At 30.9% G+C, this 22,327-nt stretch overlaps 2 protein-coding genes across 2 annotated transcripts in view; both read left to right on the top strand.

Moving 5' to 3' along the window:
• LOC105619356 (discoidin domain-containing receptor 2-like) overlaps positions 1–16,761 on the top strand; it is a 43,595-nt gene extending 26,834 nt beyond the window's left edge. Inside the window, exons 6-17 of the mRNA XM_012200876.1 lie at positions 5,106–5,270; positions 5,713–5,846; positions 7,767–7,974; positions 8,768–8,863; positions 12,713–12,888; positions 12,967–13,141; positions 13,253–13,515; positions 13,782–13,919; positions 14,783–15,090; positions 15,215–15,449; positions 16,025–16,174; positions 16,612–16,761. Of these exons, the coding sequence (XP_012056266.1) occupies positions 5,106–5,270; positions 5,713–5,846; positions 7,767–7,974; positions 8,768–8,863; positions 12,713–12,888; positions 12,967–13,141; positions 13,253–13,515; positions 13,782–13,919; positions 14,783–15,090; positions 15,215–15,449; positions 16,025–16,174; positions 16,612–16,761 (2,198 nt within the window). The remainder of the gene's footprint in view (positions 1–5,105; positions 5,271–5,712; positions 5,847–7,766; positions 7,975–8,767; positions 8,864–12,712; positions 12,889–12,966; positions 13,142–13,252; positions 13,516–13,781; positions 13,920–14,782; positions 15,091–15,214; positions 15,450–16,024; positions 16,175–16,611) is intronic.
• A 3,143-nt stretch (positions 16,762–19,904) lies between these two features.
• LOC105619355 lies at positions 19,905–21,924 on the top strand. The gene is made up of 3 exons (XM_012200875.1): positions 19,905–20,034; positions 20,879–20,998; positions 21,800–21,924. Exons 1-3 carry the CDS (start codon positions 19,905–19,907, stop codon positions 21,922–21,924), a joined length of 375 nt encoding a protein of 124 aa, XP_012056265.1.
• The last annotated feature ends 403 nt before the right edge of the window (positions 21,925–22,327 follow it).

Below are 22,327 nucleotides of genomic sequence, written 5' to 3'. Positions count from 1 at the left end.
TTCTTTTATAAAGTAAACTGAATAATTTTTGAAATAATAACACGATGTCATAACATTTGTCAATAATGTGTTGATTATAATGTGTAAATTCTATTACGAGGATAAGAAAATGTTTTCATTCATCTTCCGTCAAATAAATTTTTATATAAATCTATTGCTATTCTCATTAGTAAATTCATTTAGATATTATATAAACAAATTATCATTGAAAATGACATAACTGATTATTTGTATCGAATATTATTACTAACTGTGTTGAAATATAACTGTATCGTGTGTGTTGCTAACAAATCAATAAACACAACACACAAACAACGATGTTAAATAGTTCATAAATACATTTCCCGTTTCAACATGATGCTTATGGTCCATCAGTTTAATTAGAAATATTTTTTAAATCATGAATATATTTGAGATCCGAATTATACATGTAATCGCGTTGCACATGACTGCACAAGAATGATACGATGATGTTGTTCAAGTGGACGATTAATTTCCAAATTGCAATTTCGTTCAATTTGCCGAGACGTCGTTGAGATGGCTACGCGAAGGCAAGGTGCCGTTGACTCTAACTACAGTGCTAGATCCCATTAACGTTCGTAACAACGTTATACGGACGATCTCATTGCTGGCTCGGCTTCGTACATTTGTTTTCGACCTAGTTCCAGTACTTAATGTCTCTTATATAATCAATGCAGCGTTAGCGTTCGTGAAATAACAACAAACTTGCCGAGAAAATTTGAAAATTCCTTTATTTTTTCTAATTTTCTCAAGTATTATTCTAAATGCACTTTTCGCAAAGAAACTGAATAAACAATAAATAAATATATCGAAAAAAAATCATAACCATTACACTCTAAAAAATGTCAGTGTTTAACACTGATACGGTGTCTACGTAATTCTCGCCATATTAATGTTAAATTAACATCAACACAGTGAGAATATGATATTATAGACATCGTATGAATGTTTAATTCATCCGGTTATTTTTTAAGGTATATCTTTATTATTCTTTTAATTGATATTTAATGATGATTAATGATATTAATTATCTATAAAATTATCTAATTTCAAGATTTTGAAATGAATTCCATGAAACAGATAAAGTTGAGATGAAACAGAAATACAAAAAAACTAAAAAAAATCTCATAATTTTTATGATTTTTTTCAATATCTTTATATTGAGTCAAAATGTTTCTAATATTTTCCATTTTGGCTTCAAAACTGATTAATATCTACAAAATATACTAACATTTCAATTTATTTTCTCTTCCAGTTTTCAGTCTTGATCTAAAAGAATAACGAATGTTAAGTATTCGTGACGCATATGAAACCCGTTCTCATAATTTATATACAGGTGCGTGCGTTATGTATAACAAACATGCTGTGCGCTACAATGCTATTTACATAAATTTGCATACAGTTTCTTTTCTCGTCCAGTTTACCGGGCCCCTAAATTCAAGACATAATTTTATATAAATTCTAAGAAAACGTCAGGGGTGAGATTATAGAGGTTAAACAAAAGCAATATGTACTAATAAGCATTCATGCTAATTAGATTATAATATTTACAAAAATAAATAAATAAAAATTTATTCTCTATATATAGATAAGCAGTTTTTAAACATGATATTTAAGTATGTTCAATAATTCTTAATAATTGCTTAATCAATTACGTCTATATAAACACATAAAAATCTTTTTATTTTATATTTCCTATTATCTTGAAATAATAATAAAACATAAAGAGAAATCCAATGGAAAATTTCTCATTAAATGCTGACAACAAAAGTATTAAGCATTGTTGGGATACATGTTTTACGTGAAAGAGGAACTGTATAATCAACCCTAGCAGTAACATTATACAAAGCAAAGTAAAACGAGAAACACAAAAACATTAAACGAAAAAGGGATTTATTTCTTCATTATGTATAAAATACAAATTGTTATTTCTGCTTGCCAAAATATGAAAAGCAAGTTATTATTATTAATTATGTATAAGAAAATGCTTAGTGTTAAATATATAATAAAATTTAACGCTACAACTTAAGGCTTTGATTAATTAATATTGGACTTCTATAAAAAATTTATAAAATTATCCTGTCTGACATATCACAGGAATTACCAAAGACTTCTATAATCCTGACAGTCTGCATCCTTATTACCAATATCTAACTAGAAAAAGGATCTTTGCATGAATTATTTTTCTAGGTCGCTAATCCAACAACAATGAGGCCGCATATATTCAGGCGATGACATATGTACAGCTAGCTCTGCGGCACGGAGCCGGTAAAACGGCGACATGAGAGCTTTCGCGTTATAAGAAGTATTCGGAGCGTGTGAGATCGAGCCCGACTGGGCGGGTATGCCGGATTTATGGCAGCCGTGCACGGCAGCGGGTTAAAACAACGTTGATTCTCTGCCCCGAGCCGGTGAACACGAACGATTACCCACGGATCGCGAGTAACACGGCCTACTCGGTCAACGCAGTACAGAATCCACGACATTGTCCTCCTGGTATTGACATTCGCGGTCTGACAGAATACAAGTGTGCTAAGCCTCAGTTGATAAAGCACGGTGCAACCAACGTATCATTTATTAAAGCGCGATTTACTCATGGTTGTTCGAACAATCTGTATCCTGTATATAAGGATACGTAGCAAATTTAGCGTTATATAAAATATTACACATTTACGATCTTAATTTAAATTGTAGATTGAAAAAGAGAGAGATTTTCTGCTTTCAAAGGAAACGAATAGACCGAATTTACATATTTAATTAACTTTGGAACTTTTTTAAATATAAAATTTTATTTTGAAATCTTTTTCTGATTATATAAATAATATTAAAAATGTAAAGTAAATGACAGTTTTCCTATTTTTGCTATTTGTAAAAGGATTTAGTTGTCATTAAAATTAAGATTGAAAGCTATTGCAGACATCCTATATACTAAATATAATGTATAAATATAATGTATAAAAATAAATTATGTTTCGATCTATCAGCAGATAAAACTCACTCAGTTAACCTATATTCTAATTGTTAATATTAGGTTGAAACAAAAGTTCAAAGTATTATGAGCTTCAAAATTCAAGTAGCTGTTATAAAAAATAAATGAAATTTAAATTTAGAAAAGAGTTTTAAAGCTTAAAATCTCTACTTTTAAATCACTGTCTTCTGAGTTTCACTGTTTTCTGTAAGTTTGGTGATTTTTACATTTAAAAAATTATGAGTTGAAACAAAATGGAAAATTTTGCACTTTCTAACAAAAGTTTAAAGTTTTCCTTATAAAATCGTTTTTTTAATGTCCCTAAGATTTTTTGTTATTGAATTAAAAGGAGCATTTTAATTTTGATTATTTAAAATTCTATCAAAAGTCATTGCGTATCGCAATTTAAAAAATAAATTAAAGCTGAAACATTTCTCTATCAAATAATATAAATGCCAATTTAAAAAAAACTGTAGATTGCACTAAAATAGTGTTATGATCTTTCATTCCAATTCAATATTTCTTCATATGTGCCTGCGAAAAGTTATATTAGTAAGACTTGTTAAGAATTGCACTCTGTTGGGAAATTGCTCCAACAATTCCAATGAAAGTTCGCAATAATTTCAAGCTGTAGACGGGAAGGAGATTGCCAGTGCAGATTAGATTAGCGGATTGCCAGATTACAGAGTAGAGTCCCTGTAAGAGCAATGTTTCTGACGCGTGCTGAAATACGGCGTCTTTTAATGCGTACCTTCAAAAAATGGCAGGAATATCAGCGACACATCGCTGAAATGTTCACCAGTTTACACGAACGATTCTCAAGCACGTAAAAAGTACACGCTAAGAAGTGACTTCGTTGCTTCAATTGCGGATTAATTTGACTCGCCATTTATTCCCTTATTGTGAACGTGTTGCACGGCGCCTGTACAATTCCAAATTTACATCTTCTGTTTGCATATTTCTTCAATGCAATATATTTTATAATAAGCTGAGTACTAAAATCTTATCATGCCCTTTAACTAACATATTTTTCTCTATTTTTCTTGAGTGCGCGCAAGTATGATTAAAAGGACGACCATTTATTCGAGAATGGAATCGACCTCTTATTTTAATACGTACGATCGTACAATTCCTGTACGGTGTGGTAGATGTCAGTTGCAGAACAACCGCGTAGCGACGAAGCGTTACGTTGTTCTAAGTAAAATTATTACCTCGGCGTCATCCACGTGACACGGAATCAGGCAAAGGTACGTTGACCAAAACTGGCTTGACCACATCGCGTGACAACGACGGCCGGCCGCGGACCGTATATACCGTGAAATATTAAGAGTAGTTAAGCGATTTTGAACACGACATGGCAAAGTGGGCGCACCGCGCCATTTTTGCGGTCCGTTATTAATTTTCCCTACGCTACGAAAATCCAGCCGTCCGTCCCTTGCGGACGCCGTCCGAGCCGCCACCGACCAAGTCGTTTTAATTAATTTTAATTGATTAATTTTAACTAAGCGCCTTCTCCGCCACCGCGCTCTTCACGGCATGTTATTAAGCAGCGCCACTTCATTTTCGAAGTGTATCCGGGAACTGGAGCAAAGTGCTGCTGTTTGCAAAATACACGGTAAATTTCGGTGAGATAATATGAAAATTCACGAAATAATTTTTACTCTCAACCGTTGTAATAATAATTAATAATAATACATCTGCATGAGAAAAAATACAGGAAAAATATTCTAATTGAAGATACATGTGATATAATAAATATTTTTGGAGGTTATTTTCGTCGAGGTATATCCTATTTTAGTATATGATAATCTTCGTAGTCATTACAACAAACTTGTGCATTTTTACTTTATATGCTTATTATAACAAACTTGTACACTTATTATAACAAACTTATGCCATTACTTTATACATTTTTACTTGAAAACAACGTTAATTTAATGGAATCTAAAAAGAGATAAAAGAAAGAGAGTACCAACTAGAGACAAAATAGTACAACAGCTAATAGTAAATACAACAAAGCCAGGTGTAACATAGAAGTTTGAGAGACGAGTGTGTGTTTAAAAGAAAACTACAGTTGCACAGTAGTCCGTCACGCGAAAACTTTCGTCTGTTTTAGGCGGTGTCATGAGCTACACTATACCAGATGCTTCCCTGCCGGAGTTTAGTGACATTTCGTACGACGGTAAGAAGCAGGACAACTTGTTGACCGATGGTTTAGGTTGTCTAATCGATGGTGAGGTCGGCGCGGATAATTACAGACTGGACATGGGAAATGGAAAAGGTAATCGGTGGGTGAACACGTGCGGGAGTGTTAAATAGTCGAAACATAAATAATATTTCAGTAATTTTTGCTAGATCAATTTCAAACGAACTTTATTTCTTTATATTAGAAACATCTGCAATTATTATATTTTATATGAATTATTATATTCAATATTTTTCATTGTAAATAGCTTTGCTCTTCATTATATAATCGTGTTTCGCAACTTTATTGCGTAATATTGAAACAAAAAGAGTTTGTCTTTCTTGATAATTTTCTTTTGAAACTTTATCCTTTCATATTTTACCTTCGATAAAAAATAAACTCCACAACATTATCATCACGTGTAAATGTTTGTAACAATTACATATATTTGTTTGCAATAATAGAAAACAAAATAGCGCAACAAAATAGCGCAATTCATTTGCATTTTATATAAAAGTTTTTTCTCCGTTGGCTATAGGCACAGGTTGGATTGCTTGGCTTCGTGATACTTTTCAAGAGAAGTTTGTGGAGCTCATCTTCGAGTTTGAAGCCATGATGATTTTCGAAGCGGTACACATCTATACTAACAATTATTTCTCCCGAGACGTTCAGGTAATTTTTCAACTCACTTTTGCATAATACATTTTTCACTCACGTACTTTCATGAACTTTTCTTTGTAGAGATCAAAGTAGATGAAAATGATTATCTAACAAGTTACTAATTTCACAACAATGCAAATTTTTATCGATAATCGTGAGATTTTTAAATATAATATTTGAAAATTATTCATGTCTTTTTTTTTAATTTCTAATCCTGAACTAAACACGAAACACTATGCACAATATTAACTGAAGAAACATTTTTGTAACATAATCGAAATTTAATACAGGGTGCGTCACCAAAATCCGGACAAATCGAACAATTTCTTTAAACAAAATGTTTTTAATGAAAAATTAAATATTGTAAAAAATTCTTTTACATGGGGGATCTCTGTAGAGCACAATTATTTGATATATCCCTCATTAGTTTGAATGATAGCTTCTATTCTCGGTCTGAAGCGTTCGCACGTTGTAATATAGCGCTGTCCATGCCAACGAATGCTGCCTCAATAGCGGTCCCTAATGACGTCACATTGGGATGCCGAGATTTGTTTATGACCCTTTCAACTACGCTTCATACGTAGTAATCCAAGGGATTTAATCTGGACTATTGAGAGGCCAGAATTCCTTGAATCAAAACATATCGACATTGTCTGAAAGTCAATTTTGAATCAAATGACTCGAGTTGGTGCATCGTCCTGCTGAAAAATATATGGCTTTCTGGATGCAACAGTTTCCATTCACGGCTTCACTACATCCAGCAGAACGCGCAACGATTGCCCTAAGTTATCTGAAATCAACGCTTGAATGACCGAAATCAGTCCTTTCAACGACTGCGGGAGTCCTCGCGATGCGTCTTCTTTCGAGTGATTCTTTCTCGCTGGAATCATCATTGACTGTTCTAAAGCCATATATTTTGCCACAATGTCATAAACAGTTGATCTTGAGTATCCAAAGAATCGAATTATTTCCGTTGCTGAGTGCCCAACGAGAAGACTTTCGATGATCGCGACTCTTCGATTATACTCCGCACTTGATTTCACACATCACGAACATTTTGAAAATATGACTGTTTACTAGAAGCATCAGGCTTTCTCGGACGCCAACAACAACTTTTGGCGGATGCACAATATAGCGGAAAATTTAAATTGAAATTTGTCCGGATTTTGGTGACGCACCCTATATGTGATATCAGGATTCCTATCAATTGCATTGAAAGCAATATTAACGGGATTTAAATAATGATTACTTTGCCAAACTATATATCAAAACGAAATAATTGCGCTACGTATCATTATGAACGTGTCAATCAGGAAATGCCAAATCAGATATCTTCGAAGCTTCTGAAACAGAATATCCATGACAAGAAATATTTTCCCTTTTATATTATAGATGTCATTTGTAGATATCAATCCGCAACATGTATCATAAATGACATGATTAATGATTTGTTGATTATATAGTCAATAGTTATCAACATGCATGTATATTTCTTTGATGTCAATGCCCTCATATGGTTCATAACATAAAACAGTTTTTGCATATATATCAAAGTGCATCGACCACAATAAAAACAAATATAACTACATGATAAAAACAAGCTTAAGCGCATCACGAGTTTGCAATTTTCTGGAATATGTCAGCCATTATATCATCTTTAGATAGAAATGGTATATAGAAATTATTTTATTTCTTTTACTATGCATTTTAAATTTAAAAACAGAATATTAAATTTGCCAATTTGTATTGTTTTTTTACAACGAGTAATGTTTTATTTAAAATTTAGTTTCTTCAAAATATATTTTTCGCGTGATAATTTTATTTCTAAATAATTTGAACATTTAATGAAATATGAATTAAATATATTCTTCTCGTTTATTTTAAACTTCAAAAAGGACATATATTTCAATTTGAATTTGGTTTACTCAACAGGTATTTTCGAAGGCGGTGATATGGTTCAGTATCGATGGCGAAACTTATGAAGAGGAGTTTTTGCCTTATTCTTATATACCGGACGTCGTGCTAGAAAATGCTCGAAACGTTTCAATCGGTCTACACGGACGGGAAGGAAGACTTATTAAATTGCATCTGTATTTCGCCGCGCGATGGATCATAATCAGCGAAGTGACATTCGACGCAAGTAAGCATTTTCTCGTATCTCATTTTCTTCATAGTGGAGACAACCTGTTCTTTTTGCATTTAGTTTTTACATTATTTTCGATGTCATTCCACAAAACAAAAATTTGCCGCGTTCTTTTTAGATTTCCCGCGGGTTTCTTTGGACATCTTGCACATTACCTGACCTAAATATCAACTTAAACAACAAGAAAAACTTGCTCAAATAAATGAGCGAATTACTTAACTGTAATTTGCAGATCGTACTGCTTCAAGAAATATTGTAACGAACGAAGTTATAATGATCCATTGGATTATCTCGCTCTGCTTCGCATGTATCTACCGACTTCAATTACCTTTTAATAACTTTCACATTTATGTTTCGAATATCACATTTCTTTAATTTTGTCGCACTAATGATCGTTTGAGTTAACGACATCGATCGCACATGATAATCCCATTTAAATCTTTATGCGAATGTGTAAAATATGTAATATTCTTCACTGTACAGAAATATGTAATAATAACCGATGTAAAATTTTTTGTACTACTTCTCATTTCTAATACAATAGCAAAAATTACGTAAAAAATTATTTATATTCACGTGCGAATATAAATAGCAATGTTCTTTTTCTATTTAATGTAAATATGATTTTAATATATAAAATTAATACGATTTATATAAATTTCAAAACAAATAATAAATATTATAATAGCATTTCTTCCATCCTTTTGATAATTTGCACTTAAAATAATCTTCATAAATCTTAGAAATTTTCCGTGGATTCAAATTAGCTACAGCTATTTTCCGCTTTCAGCAAATCCCTACGAAAACACTACGGAAGAAGCAGCGTCCGAGTTTAGCAACCGGGAGATTCCAGTCAACCCTGAAGTAGATCTCAACTTACAAACGAGTAAGTAACTTGCCAAGAGTGGCATTAATTCGTATCAATCTCGTTCTAATTAAGCATTGGCTACTAGAAACTTTTCACTTCTCGTATCGCATGCCTTTAAGTAATACGGCTCCAAATTCATAAGAGTACTTTATACATTTAATATTTCACATTTTATTTGCACACCTGTCTTGAGCATCTCTCACATAGTTAAATAATAATGCCTTACTTATACTCGAGCGCTTATTTTAGACATTACTTAATTTCAAATGTAACCAATTTAAATAACGGCATTTAAAATCAATTTCATTTTTAATGATTGAATGCATCTCTGCACGAATGGTTATAAGTGAAAGCGATCATTAATCTTGATTATTCACTGCTATTTTCGTTTTAACATTTCTATTTTATTACCAACATTGTATTATACATTTCTTCTTTCAACTTAACTGCATTTGAAAATTTAAATCTTAATTAACTAAAAAGTCAGTATAACGAAGATAAGCTTTTACTCATCAAATAAATTTAATTATCCAATAAGAGTTTAATAACTTAATTTAAGTTTGCCATAAAGAATTTGATTTTTTAAAGAAATATATTTGATTTTATAATGTTCTTATTTTTTATTAATAAATATTTTAAGTATTTTTTCATATTTTGGCATTCTCGATAATATTTTTTTACATTATCCGATATTATCGGTTGAACCTTTACTAACAATTTAAATTCTTTATATTTAACAATTAATGACCTTTACTTATCACAATTATGTTATATTTTGATGTAAATTTATATTATGATACTTAATTTCATAATCTTCAACCTTTATGTAACATGCGTATTCAGTCCACTTTGAAAATGAGCGACATTTATTCAGCTAACTTTGTTAGCGAAACGAGGCCGTTATTCTTTGCCAAGAAGAAGATACGATTAGGAAAAGTCATTGTCCGACATAGAAGAGAAAGAGATGCGGTTGCACTTTATAATTCACGTAGCAACTTCCTCGTAACGTAAACAATTAGTCGGGTTAAGAGGTAGCGGATTTGAGGAAAAAAGAAAAGAAAACAGAAAAAGAAAAGTAAGGTCGACTCTGGCATAATTACGTATATCTCATAGTTTGTGCCAACAACAAATCCTACACTGCATTTTCCAGGTCGCAAAACAAATTAAAAATATGTATTTTCCGGTTGAATCATTGAGTATAATCAAAGGAATTGCTTATCCAGATGAAAAATTAAAAGCCGCAGCGCAAGGAAAAGTAAATGGAAGTAAGGAATATTCAACAGTATTATGTATAGGCGGCAAATTCTATAATAATATATTGAAGTATTTTTAGTAGAATTACGTATTTCTATATATACGTATAGTTTTAATCTATACCACAGTTTTCTGATATTAACAATGAATAATTACATTAGTCTTTTTTTCCCTACGTCATATATCCCAAAGCGTATGATAAAAGGAAAGACACATCAAACATTAGAGCAAAACAAATAAAGAATAATTTGTCGCCCGAATAGATAGAGAAGCGTGCATGAATACGGAGAAATAAATTACATTACGAAAGGAGAATGAGAAATGAGAATAAAAAATGGTAAAAACTTATAACACAGAGATGGGAGCGAGGAAGATGCAGATAACAGGAAGTGCAGCAGATAAATGAGGACGCGGGAGGATGTTGGGAAGAATACTCGACTGCGGCATAATTACGACTCTCTGATATACCTCGCTATCCACGAATCCTATCCCCCCCTCCCTTACTCTCCGTCGAAAAAATAGACTTAAGCACTTTCCCGGTTTTCCATTATAAATAAAGGAAACGCGAACGGGTCCTCAAATAAAGCAGCCGCGAAATCGTCCGACCATGCACAAATGCAGCACATGCTAAAAAAGATGGCGCAACGCGAGGGAAGGGTGGCAAAGGATAAAAAACAGAGTTACTAAACTAAAAACAACATGTAAACCGAGTGTCCGCTTTACGGTGGTCTGCATTCAAAAGGATGCGGCCGTTGGTAGTGCCGTAGTTAATATAGTTCTTGCACGTAATTTTTTACATAGTTCACAAGTGGGAAAACCAAAGAAAGCACAGCGCTTTCATAATTCAAGCGCCGATATTCGCGCGATCGATTATGCGGATTAGCCAACGTCTGATTCGATAGAGCGGAAGAGGGAGGATTAGAGTCATAAAAGAACGAACGAAATAAGACAAGAGAGGGAAACCTGAACGGAGAGAGCAGTCGACTCTATAATTACATATCTCTGATAGACTGTGCAAATGCCGAACTTTATTTTTCATTCTCTTCTGATTACAGATATTTTCTCTAGTCAGCTGCAAATAAAGAAGCGAATATAATTATTCATTTGAGAAAATAAGAGAAGAAATAGAGAGATATCCTCCATACTGTAAAACCGATTGTTCAAAAATTCTTGTTTGTTATCGCACTTACAAAATCATTTATCATCATTTTTATCTCACAAAGAGAGTATTAACAGCATAAATATCCAATATTAATAAATGAATATTATGAATATTATAATATTATTAAATATGAACATTATGTATTATGACATTAATATTTTGCGAGATGAAAATGACTTAAGTGTACAATTTTGAAAATTGTTATAAAAGAAACACACGCAGAACAAATACAAAAGAGTAGATATTTTTTTCTTCTATCTTATTTTAATGACAGCCTGAAAAGATTCTTAAAAAAGTCATTTCTATAAATATACAATCTTTTTAAAATATGCAACATATAAATGGGTCCAACTCCTTATAAATGGGTACGAAATAAATAAAACAATATAAATAAGCAAAGAAGGATATACTCAGTCAAAGCAGAAGTTTAAATAAACGAAGAAATATGAGTTTAAACAAGATGAAAAAATATAAGAGGAGGGCTAAAAAGTAATCGATTCGGATGCAATAGCGCAACGCCAAAATAGTGCTCCAAAACGGATATGAAATTCGATGAATACGTTTCAATGCGCGGCTGCAAATAAAGTAACGGTAAGCTGTCTGCCGTTGCTCGATCGGAAAAGTATAATAGGCTGTAGATATGTAGGCAAACAACACGTCACATTGAAATACTGAAAATTATAACAAAAAAGATAGATAATGACAGACTCAAACGCTACACATGTGCATAATATTGGATTCACACAGTTTTATCTCTTATCCGTTGTTCTCTCAAAAACAAAAGACAGAACCACGAAAGGAACAAGAAACTAGGAAAACGGGAACACGAGCAAAGAAGGTACACGTGAGCATAAAAGTGGGAATTAAAAGCGTTTCTGCGCTTCTCTTGGAGCAATTTTCATTTTCTACGACCAAGAAGAAGCGTCATTTGAAATCTAGATTTTCTCATCCGCGCAATGGTACTCGTACGCCTTCTTGAATTAAACTGATGTTTTAGTAATCATTTGCGGTTTTTAAATAATCATTCGGTTGGCGTATTCTGTACTTGATCGAAGAAAAATCGGTAAACGATCTTGAGCATCACGCGAACACTTTCGACTAACTTATTTATTTCTGTAACAAAAAATCACAGTCATCCTGTTGTAGCTTCAGGGCACTTGGCACGAACAGTACGACGACGTACGACAAAAGAAAATCGTAGTTTTTTGCAATGTAAATTAACAACGATTGTGAAGAAAGAGAATTTAGCTTCTTTCATGAACGATAAAATGATTTTCTAAGAGTTTTTAAACTTCCTTTATTAACTTGGAGAAAAATACGGTCTGAATTTAAAAATAGATAGAATGTACGTTAGAACAAAAAATATATTTTGCCAAGTTGTTCGATGTATTCTGTATTTCGTACTCTATATTTCTCTGTATACTCTGTTTATTCCTATAAATTTTGTATAGTTACAGCACCAGGAGACAGTCAAGAATATCTGGAAATATTGATAGGTGTTCTTACAGCCATTATATTGCTGCTCCTGCTAGTCTTCTTCATTATTCTATTTTTAAATCGGCGACAAAAGCTGCAGAGTTCTCCGACGGTATTAAAAAATCCATTTGGCTTCGCCATAAATATGAAGGTAGGACAAATTACGTTTCACTTAAATTTTCAGAAATAAATAACTATAAAATATTCTCAAATAAACTGAAATTTATAGGGTCTCCTCTTGAATTTAACACCCGGTGGGATGCTGGCAGCAGAAACTGCCAATCATGTTTCACCTGACATACCGGAGGATGTCAGTATGCATGAGTCACTCACGATGGAACAATTTAACTCGCCGCTCGTCAGTCCCCAATACAAATCCACATATGCTATCGTAGCTAATTCCGGTGAGTAAGCATTATTGTGCACTCGCATTTGAGAATAGCATGCTGCTGTGCTAAAAACGATTGTTGCTATCGAACAAATACAACAAGTGATAAAACGATGATATTTTTCAGAATCCCCGAAGGATTTTAAAAATATAGAAATTTCGGAAGAAAATGTACGGCTGGACGCAAGACCGGAATCCACAGTCGGTCCATCCAGCTGTTCCTCATCACCGACTAACTCGCCGGTTCGTCACTCTCAACATTATAGAACCCTTCAAAGTTATAGCAGTCCAACTAGGAAACTCAATATCGCGGTTACGCCCAATCACCAAAGGGACGTCGATCAGGTTCACTCGAAACGTTGGCATACAGCGCCAAAGGAGAAGCACAAGGTATACATTAGTTATATATCGTACGTGTACAATTTGACGACGCATTTGACTGATTGCGACACGCGAGGGCAAAGGAAAAGTACATTATGTCACATAACTGGAAATCAAACTACTTCAAACCTTAGGTTTTCGACATCAAAGTTAAGCAATTTACGTCGATTCATCTATCTTGTTGTAAAAGAAGATCATGTTTTGACAGCAAAAAAAGATAGAGAAAAATACAACAACTACGAACAATTAAAAAAGTATTCATCATTTAATTATAGATACCAGCACCTGTCGTAAGTTGGAATATCGCACCAAGTATGAACAAACCGTACAAGTGCAAGGAAATAGAGCCAACCAATATACCACATCAGTGCCTACGAACGACAGAGAAACTTGGCTCGAGAACCATAGGAGAGGTATGATATATTTATAAAAATATAAATAATATGTAAATTGAATAAAAGTCATTTAAAAACATTTTTTTTATTTCAATGACTAACTGCGGCACTAATTACAATAACTACGATACTAAATTTGTATCCAATTTGAAATTTAAACTAATAAATATTAACTAACAGTAATATCATCAATGTTAATTAATTTCACACTCAACGATATAAACGTAATATGATATATTGTACGTAACGATTAATTGTTGAATATGAAATTATAACATTGATATGTTATCATTAGTTGGTATTCATTGTGCATTCCACAAAATGTCCACAAATTTCCTTTCAACTTGTCATATCGTAATAAAGAAAAATTTAAACGTTAAAAGGAATTGTCAGAAAGTATGATCTTAGCTTATCACGTATTTGAGATACGACCGATATAAATATGTATGCCCGCAGCATTTGATGGATGTATGTTTCTGGCTCCACTTGCGCTTAGCAGTTGCGGGCGGTGGCGAAATGTAATTTACATATTTATCTAAATAATATGTATGTATTCTACAATCCTGATACGTACTTGCTTTCTTTTCTGACAATATTATGTAATTTTTCGAACATGTGAAAGTAACAGTATATAAATAAAAATATTTTTATTAATCTCTTGAACGTTAGACGATAAAAAAAGTGTTGAGCAAATAAAGACAGTTGTTTTCTATCATCTATCGTAAAATTTCAAATTAGATACAAATTAGTAAATTAATCATCAAAGAATTATCCTCATTGAAAACATGAAATTCCATTTATGGAGAAAGAGATAAAGAATCATTGCAGTATACTAGTAATACTTTTCATTAAACATACCCTAAAGAAAGTATTATTTGCAGGCTATAGTATGCGAAGTTGTTGGTCTAGATGAAATCATATCTGGTGCTCCCAAATTAGTCGTTGCTCGTGTACCCCTGTGTACCAGCGATATTCGAACTAACAACGCAGTAGACCAGATGAGAGAAGTGCAATTTCTATCATGTTTATCTGACCCAAATGTGGCACGTATCTTAGGAATCTGCACTGTCGAGCCAGTGCCGTGGACAATCATAGAGTACACGGAACTCGGTGATCTTGCTCATTATCTTCAATACAGTGTACCTCTTACGGGAACGCTCAGGCCAAATTGCAATCTAAAAGCTCTTAGGTAAGATCTTTTTTAGAATAATCTTTTTAGAATAATCTGACAATTAACTATTAAAGATTAAGTTTTCTCTGCATTGCTTGCTTTACGAATTTTTCGTATATAAAATTTATTTGACTATTTCTAGTCAAAGTTGTCTGCTGTATATGGGAACACAAATAGCATCGGGAATGAGATTCCTTGAATCGAAGAATTTGGTGCACAAAGACTTGGCGGCCAGAAATTGTTTGGTAGGCCGTTCTTACACTGTGAAAGTGACTGATATAGCCATGTGCAGCGATCTTTACAAGAAAGATTACAGCGATATAGGAGGTAGACCACCCGCACCGATAAGATGGTTACCGTGGGAAAGTATTTTATTGGTAAGTAATCTTCTCTTTTTCAAGTGCTTCTAGTGTTTTCTACAATTTTCTTTATTAAAATTGTTAATAAATTTGCAATCAAAAGCAAAAATATCCAAAAAGGTTGTCATTTAATTTAAATTAAGTTTTTAATTTTTAACATTTTTGAACACAAAAAATTTAAACTAAAAAATAAAATAAATTTTTTATATATTGTAATATTTAAATTCTTAAAGTATTTCTTATTCGAATAATTTTCAACTTGAATATTCAATCAAACCTCTCAATTAAAAAAAAAAACTTTTAGATTTATCACAATTTGTTATTAAAATTAAACATGTTTCAAAATGTTCATTAACAAAAAAGTTTATTTCAGATTCATCACAAAATTTGTTATCTAATTAAAGCCGTAACTCAGTGAGAAATGATTCATCGAATTAATATCAAATTGACATTGATAAAATGCAATATCAATGATTTAACATCAATTAGACGTTGAATTGACGTCTAATCGACAGTCATCTCTCGCTGAGAATTTGTAAGATAAATTTATACGAAAAGCGAACAGCAACAATATTTAAATATTTAAATTTCAGGATAGGTATACATGTTCGAGTAGCATATGGTCATTTGCCGTGACACTGTGGGAGGTAATGAGTCTGGCTAGAGAAAAACCTTTTCAACATTTGTCAAATGATCAAGTTATTCAGAACGCTGAACATATGTATTACGGAGCGGAGCTACAAGTAAGTAAATTATCTAATCGGCAACTTTACAATTCAATCACTCTCTAGTTCATTCGATTAATCATTAAATCTTGCTTGGAAATGAAATTTTAACACATTACAATTAACTGAATCTTAAGCAATCAAATTTTGAATATATCACATTTAATTGTGTATAAAAATAATTGTACAAAATATTAATTGGAATTTATATTGCAATAATTACAAATAAAAATTAAATAAAACTTTTTACTTATTATACTGAAAAAAAAATTTAATAATAGTTACTAAATGTTAGTAAAATAATGCCAATTAAATGTTTGATTAATATAGCCAGAAATTATTTTACTTTCCTAAATAGTTAATAAATATTATCAAATAGTAATACTATTTGATAACTATTATCAAACTCTTTTTTCAATGTATTTATTATTTCACTTCGAATACTTGTATTTTAGGTACTTTTACCGAAACCAACAATGTGTCCGGAGGAAGTCTATCGGATGATGTGCTCATGTTGGAGAAGAGATGAGACATCGCGACCAACCTTCAAGGATATCTACACGTTCCTGAAGAATATAATAGCGGACTATCGACCTGGTGCATAAATAACCTTGGTTAACTGTGATACGAAATCATCAGCTAATCTCCCGGAATGTGAACAACATATTTCGTCGGAAATATTTCGAGTAGGACAAAGCATTACATGAGATCGTACTTGCCGGGCATGACGCCTTGCGTGAAATCAGATTCTCCAGAAATGTACAATCGTTAGTTTTAGATATACGTATGTATCGGAGGCACTAGATCTTGTGTCTCCTTCCTTGTGCAGAAAAAACTCGATAAATGAAAAATCGCACGCCGAGTACAAAGCTCAGCAGTGATCGAAAGTGATTTCTATTGCACGCAATCTGTTAACTGGACAAGCAATAGCGATAATGGAGCGAATGCCAAACGAGCACAAGGAGAGATGTATAATTGACGTATAAGTGTTAAGTTTGTTTTCTTCAAGTAATCAAGATCGATAATTTCGCTCTTCAATTCGAGTGTATAATCGCGTCACTTTTGTCTGGACGTTTAATAAGATTTCATTTTCTAGTCAATACAAATCTTTAATTCTCACGAAAGTGCTATCGTGTACAGTATTCTAACATTAATAATATGTAACGTACGCTAATATGCTCAGTACTGATAAAGTCTATCCATTTGTACATATAAATTTAGGTCTTAACGCTAGGTAAATGAGAAATTTTTATGGCAGTAAGTTTCACGACGGTTGTTTCCTTTTTTTTCCTTTCACATGTTAAATTATTACATTCAACTTTTCTATAAGCCTGACGATACACGAAAATGGCACTAATAAAATTCTTTTTCATATTAAATCGCAAATATATAACGAATTGAGTTGGCTTAAGTATAAAAAATATTCATAAAAATAAAATCAAATAATATTTGACAAAGTCAGATATTTAGTCGATTAAATAAAACCGCGAGATAATCTTATTAGCTTACCGTCTTATTACGCCTTAAAAATTTCAACTTAGTCATCTTGTACATTTGAAACCCCTCAATCGTAAGTACTTATTATTCCATTACTCGTTTAAGTTGGAATTGTACTACGCTAAGAAGTGTAGATTTCAAGATCAATCTCATTATTCGTTTCAATTGAAATTGTACTACGCTAAGAAGTGTAGATTACAACCAATTTAACCAAAGACATAACATGAACATATCTTCGCTCATTTTTATTTAAGAATAGAAAAAGATGCTGAAAACATCTAGCAACGTATCATGCTTTGGAAGGAATAAATAAAAATTTAAACAATGCCATATATTTGTTGGAGTTTCAAATTACGGACGCTTGAGCGTATCGACAAGATAGCAATACAAAATAAAAATGTTAATAAAAAGATATACAATAATGATATAACAATATGTATTTGTCTTATTACTGCAGAATAATTTCATTTATTTGTATTAATTTTATTTATTTATATAATATCCATTGTGATTATTTTTCGATTCATAATTAATATTTTTATATAATTACTGTTATAAAATATGCCAATAAGTTGATTAATAATGAAATTCAGTTTGTAAATATAAAAATAATTTTAATAAAAAAGTAGAAACGTTCAAACGTCCTAGCCCTTATTTTTCAAAGCTAAAAAGACTAAATAAATTTTTAGATTTATCATTATAATTGGTTGTCGAATTAAAATATGTAAACAAGAACAAAATTGATATCTCGATGAATGATAAAATTGTTTATAGAGTGCTTGTTCATAGAGTGCTTGATAACGAGTCAATCTTTTCAATAAATTCATTCATCTGATGAAAGATCCAATGAAAGATTACTTCATCTCTATTACCTCATCATTTGATTTGGTTAATCGATTATAAAGATTAAATCTTCCAAGCTCTTATTTGCAGAAATATAAAAGTTATTAATAATAACTCATTCAGAAGCTTATATTCTCAAGATGATCATTTTAAATATTTTTTATAAGACAAGTACGAAACATATTACTAAACTCTGAAATAAATGAAACAACGCTTAAATATTTTTTATTATTTTTGCATACTATATAAATTTTACTCTAAAGTTATGTCCATGTATTAAAAAAAAAATCTCCTGTATAATGAGTAACATAATACAGCTGGCATATTCCTATTTTGCACACTATAAAAATTTTCTTTATTTAAAAAAAATTTCTCTACCCATTTGTCAAAATAATCCATATTTTTACTTCAATATAAATGAAAATATAAATTTCCCAATGTAATTAATCATTCTTTCGAACAGCAACATAAAACATGTACTATATTATATTTGCACACGCTATTATAAATTAAATTTTATAATTTTACATATAATAGCGCAAAACATTTCGTGAGTAAAATACTGATATATAATTTCTGGTGTGTTATTAGACAATACTGGATCCGTAAAAAATTGATAAATGAGATTGATAAATTTGTTCCAGAAATCCTTGGATTAATATTATAAAAAATGTTTGTCTAACGTATTAAAAATACGATTAACTTGTCATCATGATTTTAATCTTAGTATATCAAACAAATTCTATAAAAACTCATTTCGTTGCATTGGTAATTAATGAGAAAGAAAAATTATTTGTGTTTGTTCTATATAATGGATATATTTTTGACCTTAAAGAAATACAAATATGAACTTGTATCTAGAAACGTTTGGCTATATTGTAAAAATGTGTTTAATTAAATTAGACAATACTATATGTATCATTAATGACTTAGTAATAAGATTAAAGAAAAAGAAGGTATATATGCATTAGTTTTAAAGCTCAATTACATAATTACATATAAAACATCATTCAGATATATATGCATTACAACAAACTCTTTTCCCTATGACACAATTGACTTAACAAACTTTCGTCGATTATCTCCAACCAACTTATCAGTACATTGCACAAAAAAACATTGCAATGCTGGTACTACATAATTTGAATATAGAAGTAAATGCAACAAGTGCACGAGCAATGAATTCAAATTCTCAAAGTCTCGCTGTTTTTATTCCAAGAGCATATAATTATTTATTAAATAATGAATCATCAAGATATAAATAAATTTTATCTAACATTACATAATGATAAAAATAGATAAATGATGAGCGCGCTTCACACATATCTCTCGACCGTGTGTGCGTATCATTTGCACAGACGTGTGCGTGTATCGTGTAACGCACCAAGAGATCGCTTGCGTTTATATAATGGTAGCATCTGGGAGTGTGAGACCATTGAATCGCCGGCTGTCAGAATCATACGCTACTCCGACATCTCTACTCGCCGAAAGAATGAAATCCTACACGCTTGTTGTTCTCACCATCCTTCTCTACACTGGTAAGTGATCATCTTTTATGTAAAATGACAAATTATAACATGCTAATATATATTTCTAGAATACTCTTCTTTAATATAAATGTATCACAGATTTTTATTCTGCACATATGAAATTTAAAAGAAAAGGAAATTAATTTCATACATACTAAATTATTATATGTAAATTATTGTATGTAAATACGAAACTATTATTTATGTAATGTTATGAAATGTTAACGAAATTTTTCATTATTTCAAAATTTGTTTTAAAATTAAAATATTGTAAAATTTCATAAGATATATGTATAAATCATTTGAATGTGAAATTTGTTACTATTTTTTATTTTTATATTTCTTTTGTTTTTTTCAGTTTTAAAATACTATTAAACTAAATTACTAATTTTTTCAACGCATTAAAAGAGAAAGTTAACCTATTTTTCTTACGATTACTTAAATATACGGTAACAGTAATAATTTTATATGCTTTCATACTTTTTCAGATAAGTTAAAATTAAAATTTATGTAATATTATTTTTTTGTAGCTGGAATTCTTATGTCCCACATATAGTGAAAATAGTAAAAACTTTATCTTATGTGATTAATATTTAACTGCGTGATACCAATGCGTAAAATATATATATTTCATTTTTTTTAATACCTGAAATATCTTTTATACCTAATCATCATTAAGAAATATCATTAAGAAAATATCTGTGAAAGCATTAAATATCTCAAACGCTACTTGATATACCTTTTTGTATTTACATTTGTATTGACATTATTTATCTTGTATCATTTAGTATAAGAAAAATCTTTATAAATATATTAAAATTCAAGAACAACAAAATTTTAAATTTGTTTTTAGAATATGTCAATATGAAGGAAATATGTCATCAAGAGGACTGTGTTGTGCCCGATCATTGTGAGATGTTTGTAAGAGGTGAAAACTCATGCTATCAACAGGGTACATCATGCTGCAATGTAGGTAAGTTTGCACTTTGTAAAACATTTCTAAACTCACTGATTAAAAGACGGTAAAAAACAACAGGAAATCGTTTAAATCATTTTTAATTATAGCTACAAATTAATAAAAGATTATCACATAAATCTACGATTTATTCTCTATCGTTTCCTTTCATAACTACTATTCTATTTACAATTTGTTATATAACTTCACAATAAAATTCACAATAAGATTTAAATATTTTCACGATATACGACAGATCAGCATCTGACTATATATACTTTCATGACATTCTCTTTGTCACAAATTTCGAAAACATTTGGCATGTTAATTTATGTATGTGGCACTTTCACGCGTCAAGTTATACGCCATTTTTCATTTTTACTCGATTTCTATCCAATGACATCTTTACCGTATCATCAGGAGCCATAGTCTTAAAAAATATATACGAAAATGTATGAAAATATTATAGTACACATAAAGTAATACAGTATATTATAAATTTTCCTAATTTTCCCATTTTTTTATGTACAATATTTTTTTAGAATAAGATCTCTGAATATAAATTCTTATCTAATAATATCATGACTTTTAAACAAACTTCCTAATAAAATTATTAAATATGTATCAACTGTATTTACATTTTATATGTATATATATTTTATATGTATATTTCCTATAAATATAATAATATTTTAATGTTTTATAAATGTGTAAGAAACATATTTCAAACTGACTACTTTGAAAGTTTCTCTCTCTTTATGTAGTAATATTATTTTACTCAACAAATATTTTTATTTAATAAATTCTTTATAATTACAGTTAAGTCAGAATTCAGAACTTATTGCCGTCACCATGGTGGAATTTGCATGGACAAATGTAATCCGACCCTGCAACACGACACAATTGATTGTACAGGCAATCAAGTCTGTTGCGTTTTGGTTTAGATAAAACTAACTAATACATTAGTATCCAAATCCATAATCTCATCCTGATCACAACTATTAAGTCCTAACTTAATTAACACAATAAAATGTGAAAAGAAGTTTAGTGTTTAACATTAAAAACATTTTTTAATACAACAAGAAGCATATATTATCTAATTGTCGTTAAAAAAAATCTGTTCTTCTCAATGAAAGCGTATATATTGTCTCCATATTGCAAGATAGAGAGAATTTTATTTGGTTTCTAATTTATAGCAAGATTGAATTTAAAACTTGAGAAACTTAAAAAATAAAACATATATTTATGTCATCCGTATATAAATCATTTATTTTAAAGGTTTTATGGAATAAAATATTTAAAAAATACGCCATATATTATAATTCTATATATCAATATTAATAAATT

The sequence above is a fragment of the Atta cephalotes genome (assembly GCF_000143395.1).
Source record: "Atta cephalotes unplaced genomic scaffold scaffold00021, whole genome shotgun sequence".
In the NCBI taxonomy this organism is placed as follows: Eukaryota; Metazoa; Arthropoda; class Insecta; order Hymenoptera; family Formicidae; genus Atta; species Atta cephalotes.
This window is presented reverse-complemented; position numbering and strand designations above follow the sequence as displayed.

What these genes read in the sequence shown, in the direction of transcription:
- LOC105619355 (XM_012200875.1), top strand. Translation starts at nt 19,905, where the DNA reads ATGGTAGCATCTGGGAGTGTGAGACCATTGAATCGCCGGCTGTCAGAA. An exon ending in CACCATCCTTCTCTACACTG is followed by an intron (nt 20,035 to 20,878) that starts GTAAGTGATCAT and finishes ATTTGTTTTTAG; the next exon opens with AATATGTCAATATGAAGGAA. An exon ending in TACATCATGCTGCAATGTAG is followed by an intron (nt 20,999 to 21,799) that starts GTAAGTTTGCAC and finishes TTATAATTACAG; the next exon opens with TTAAGTCAGAATTCAGAACT.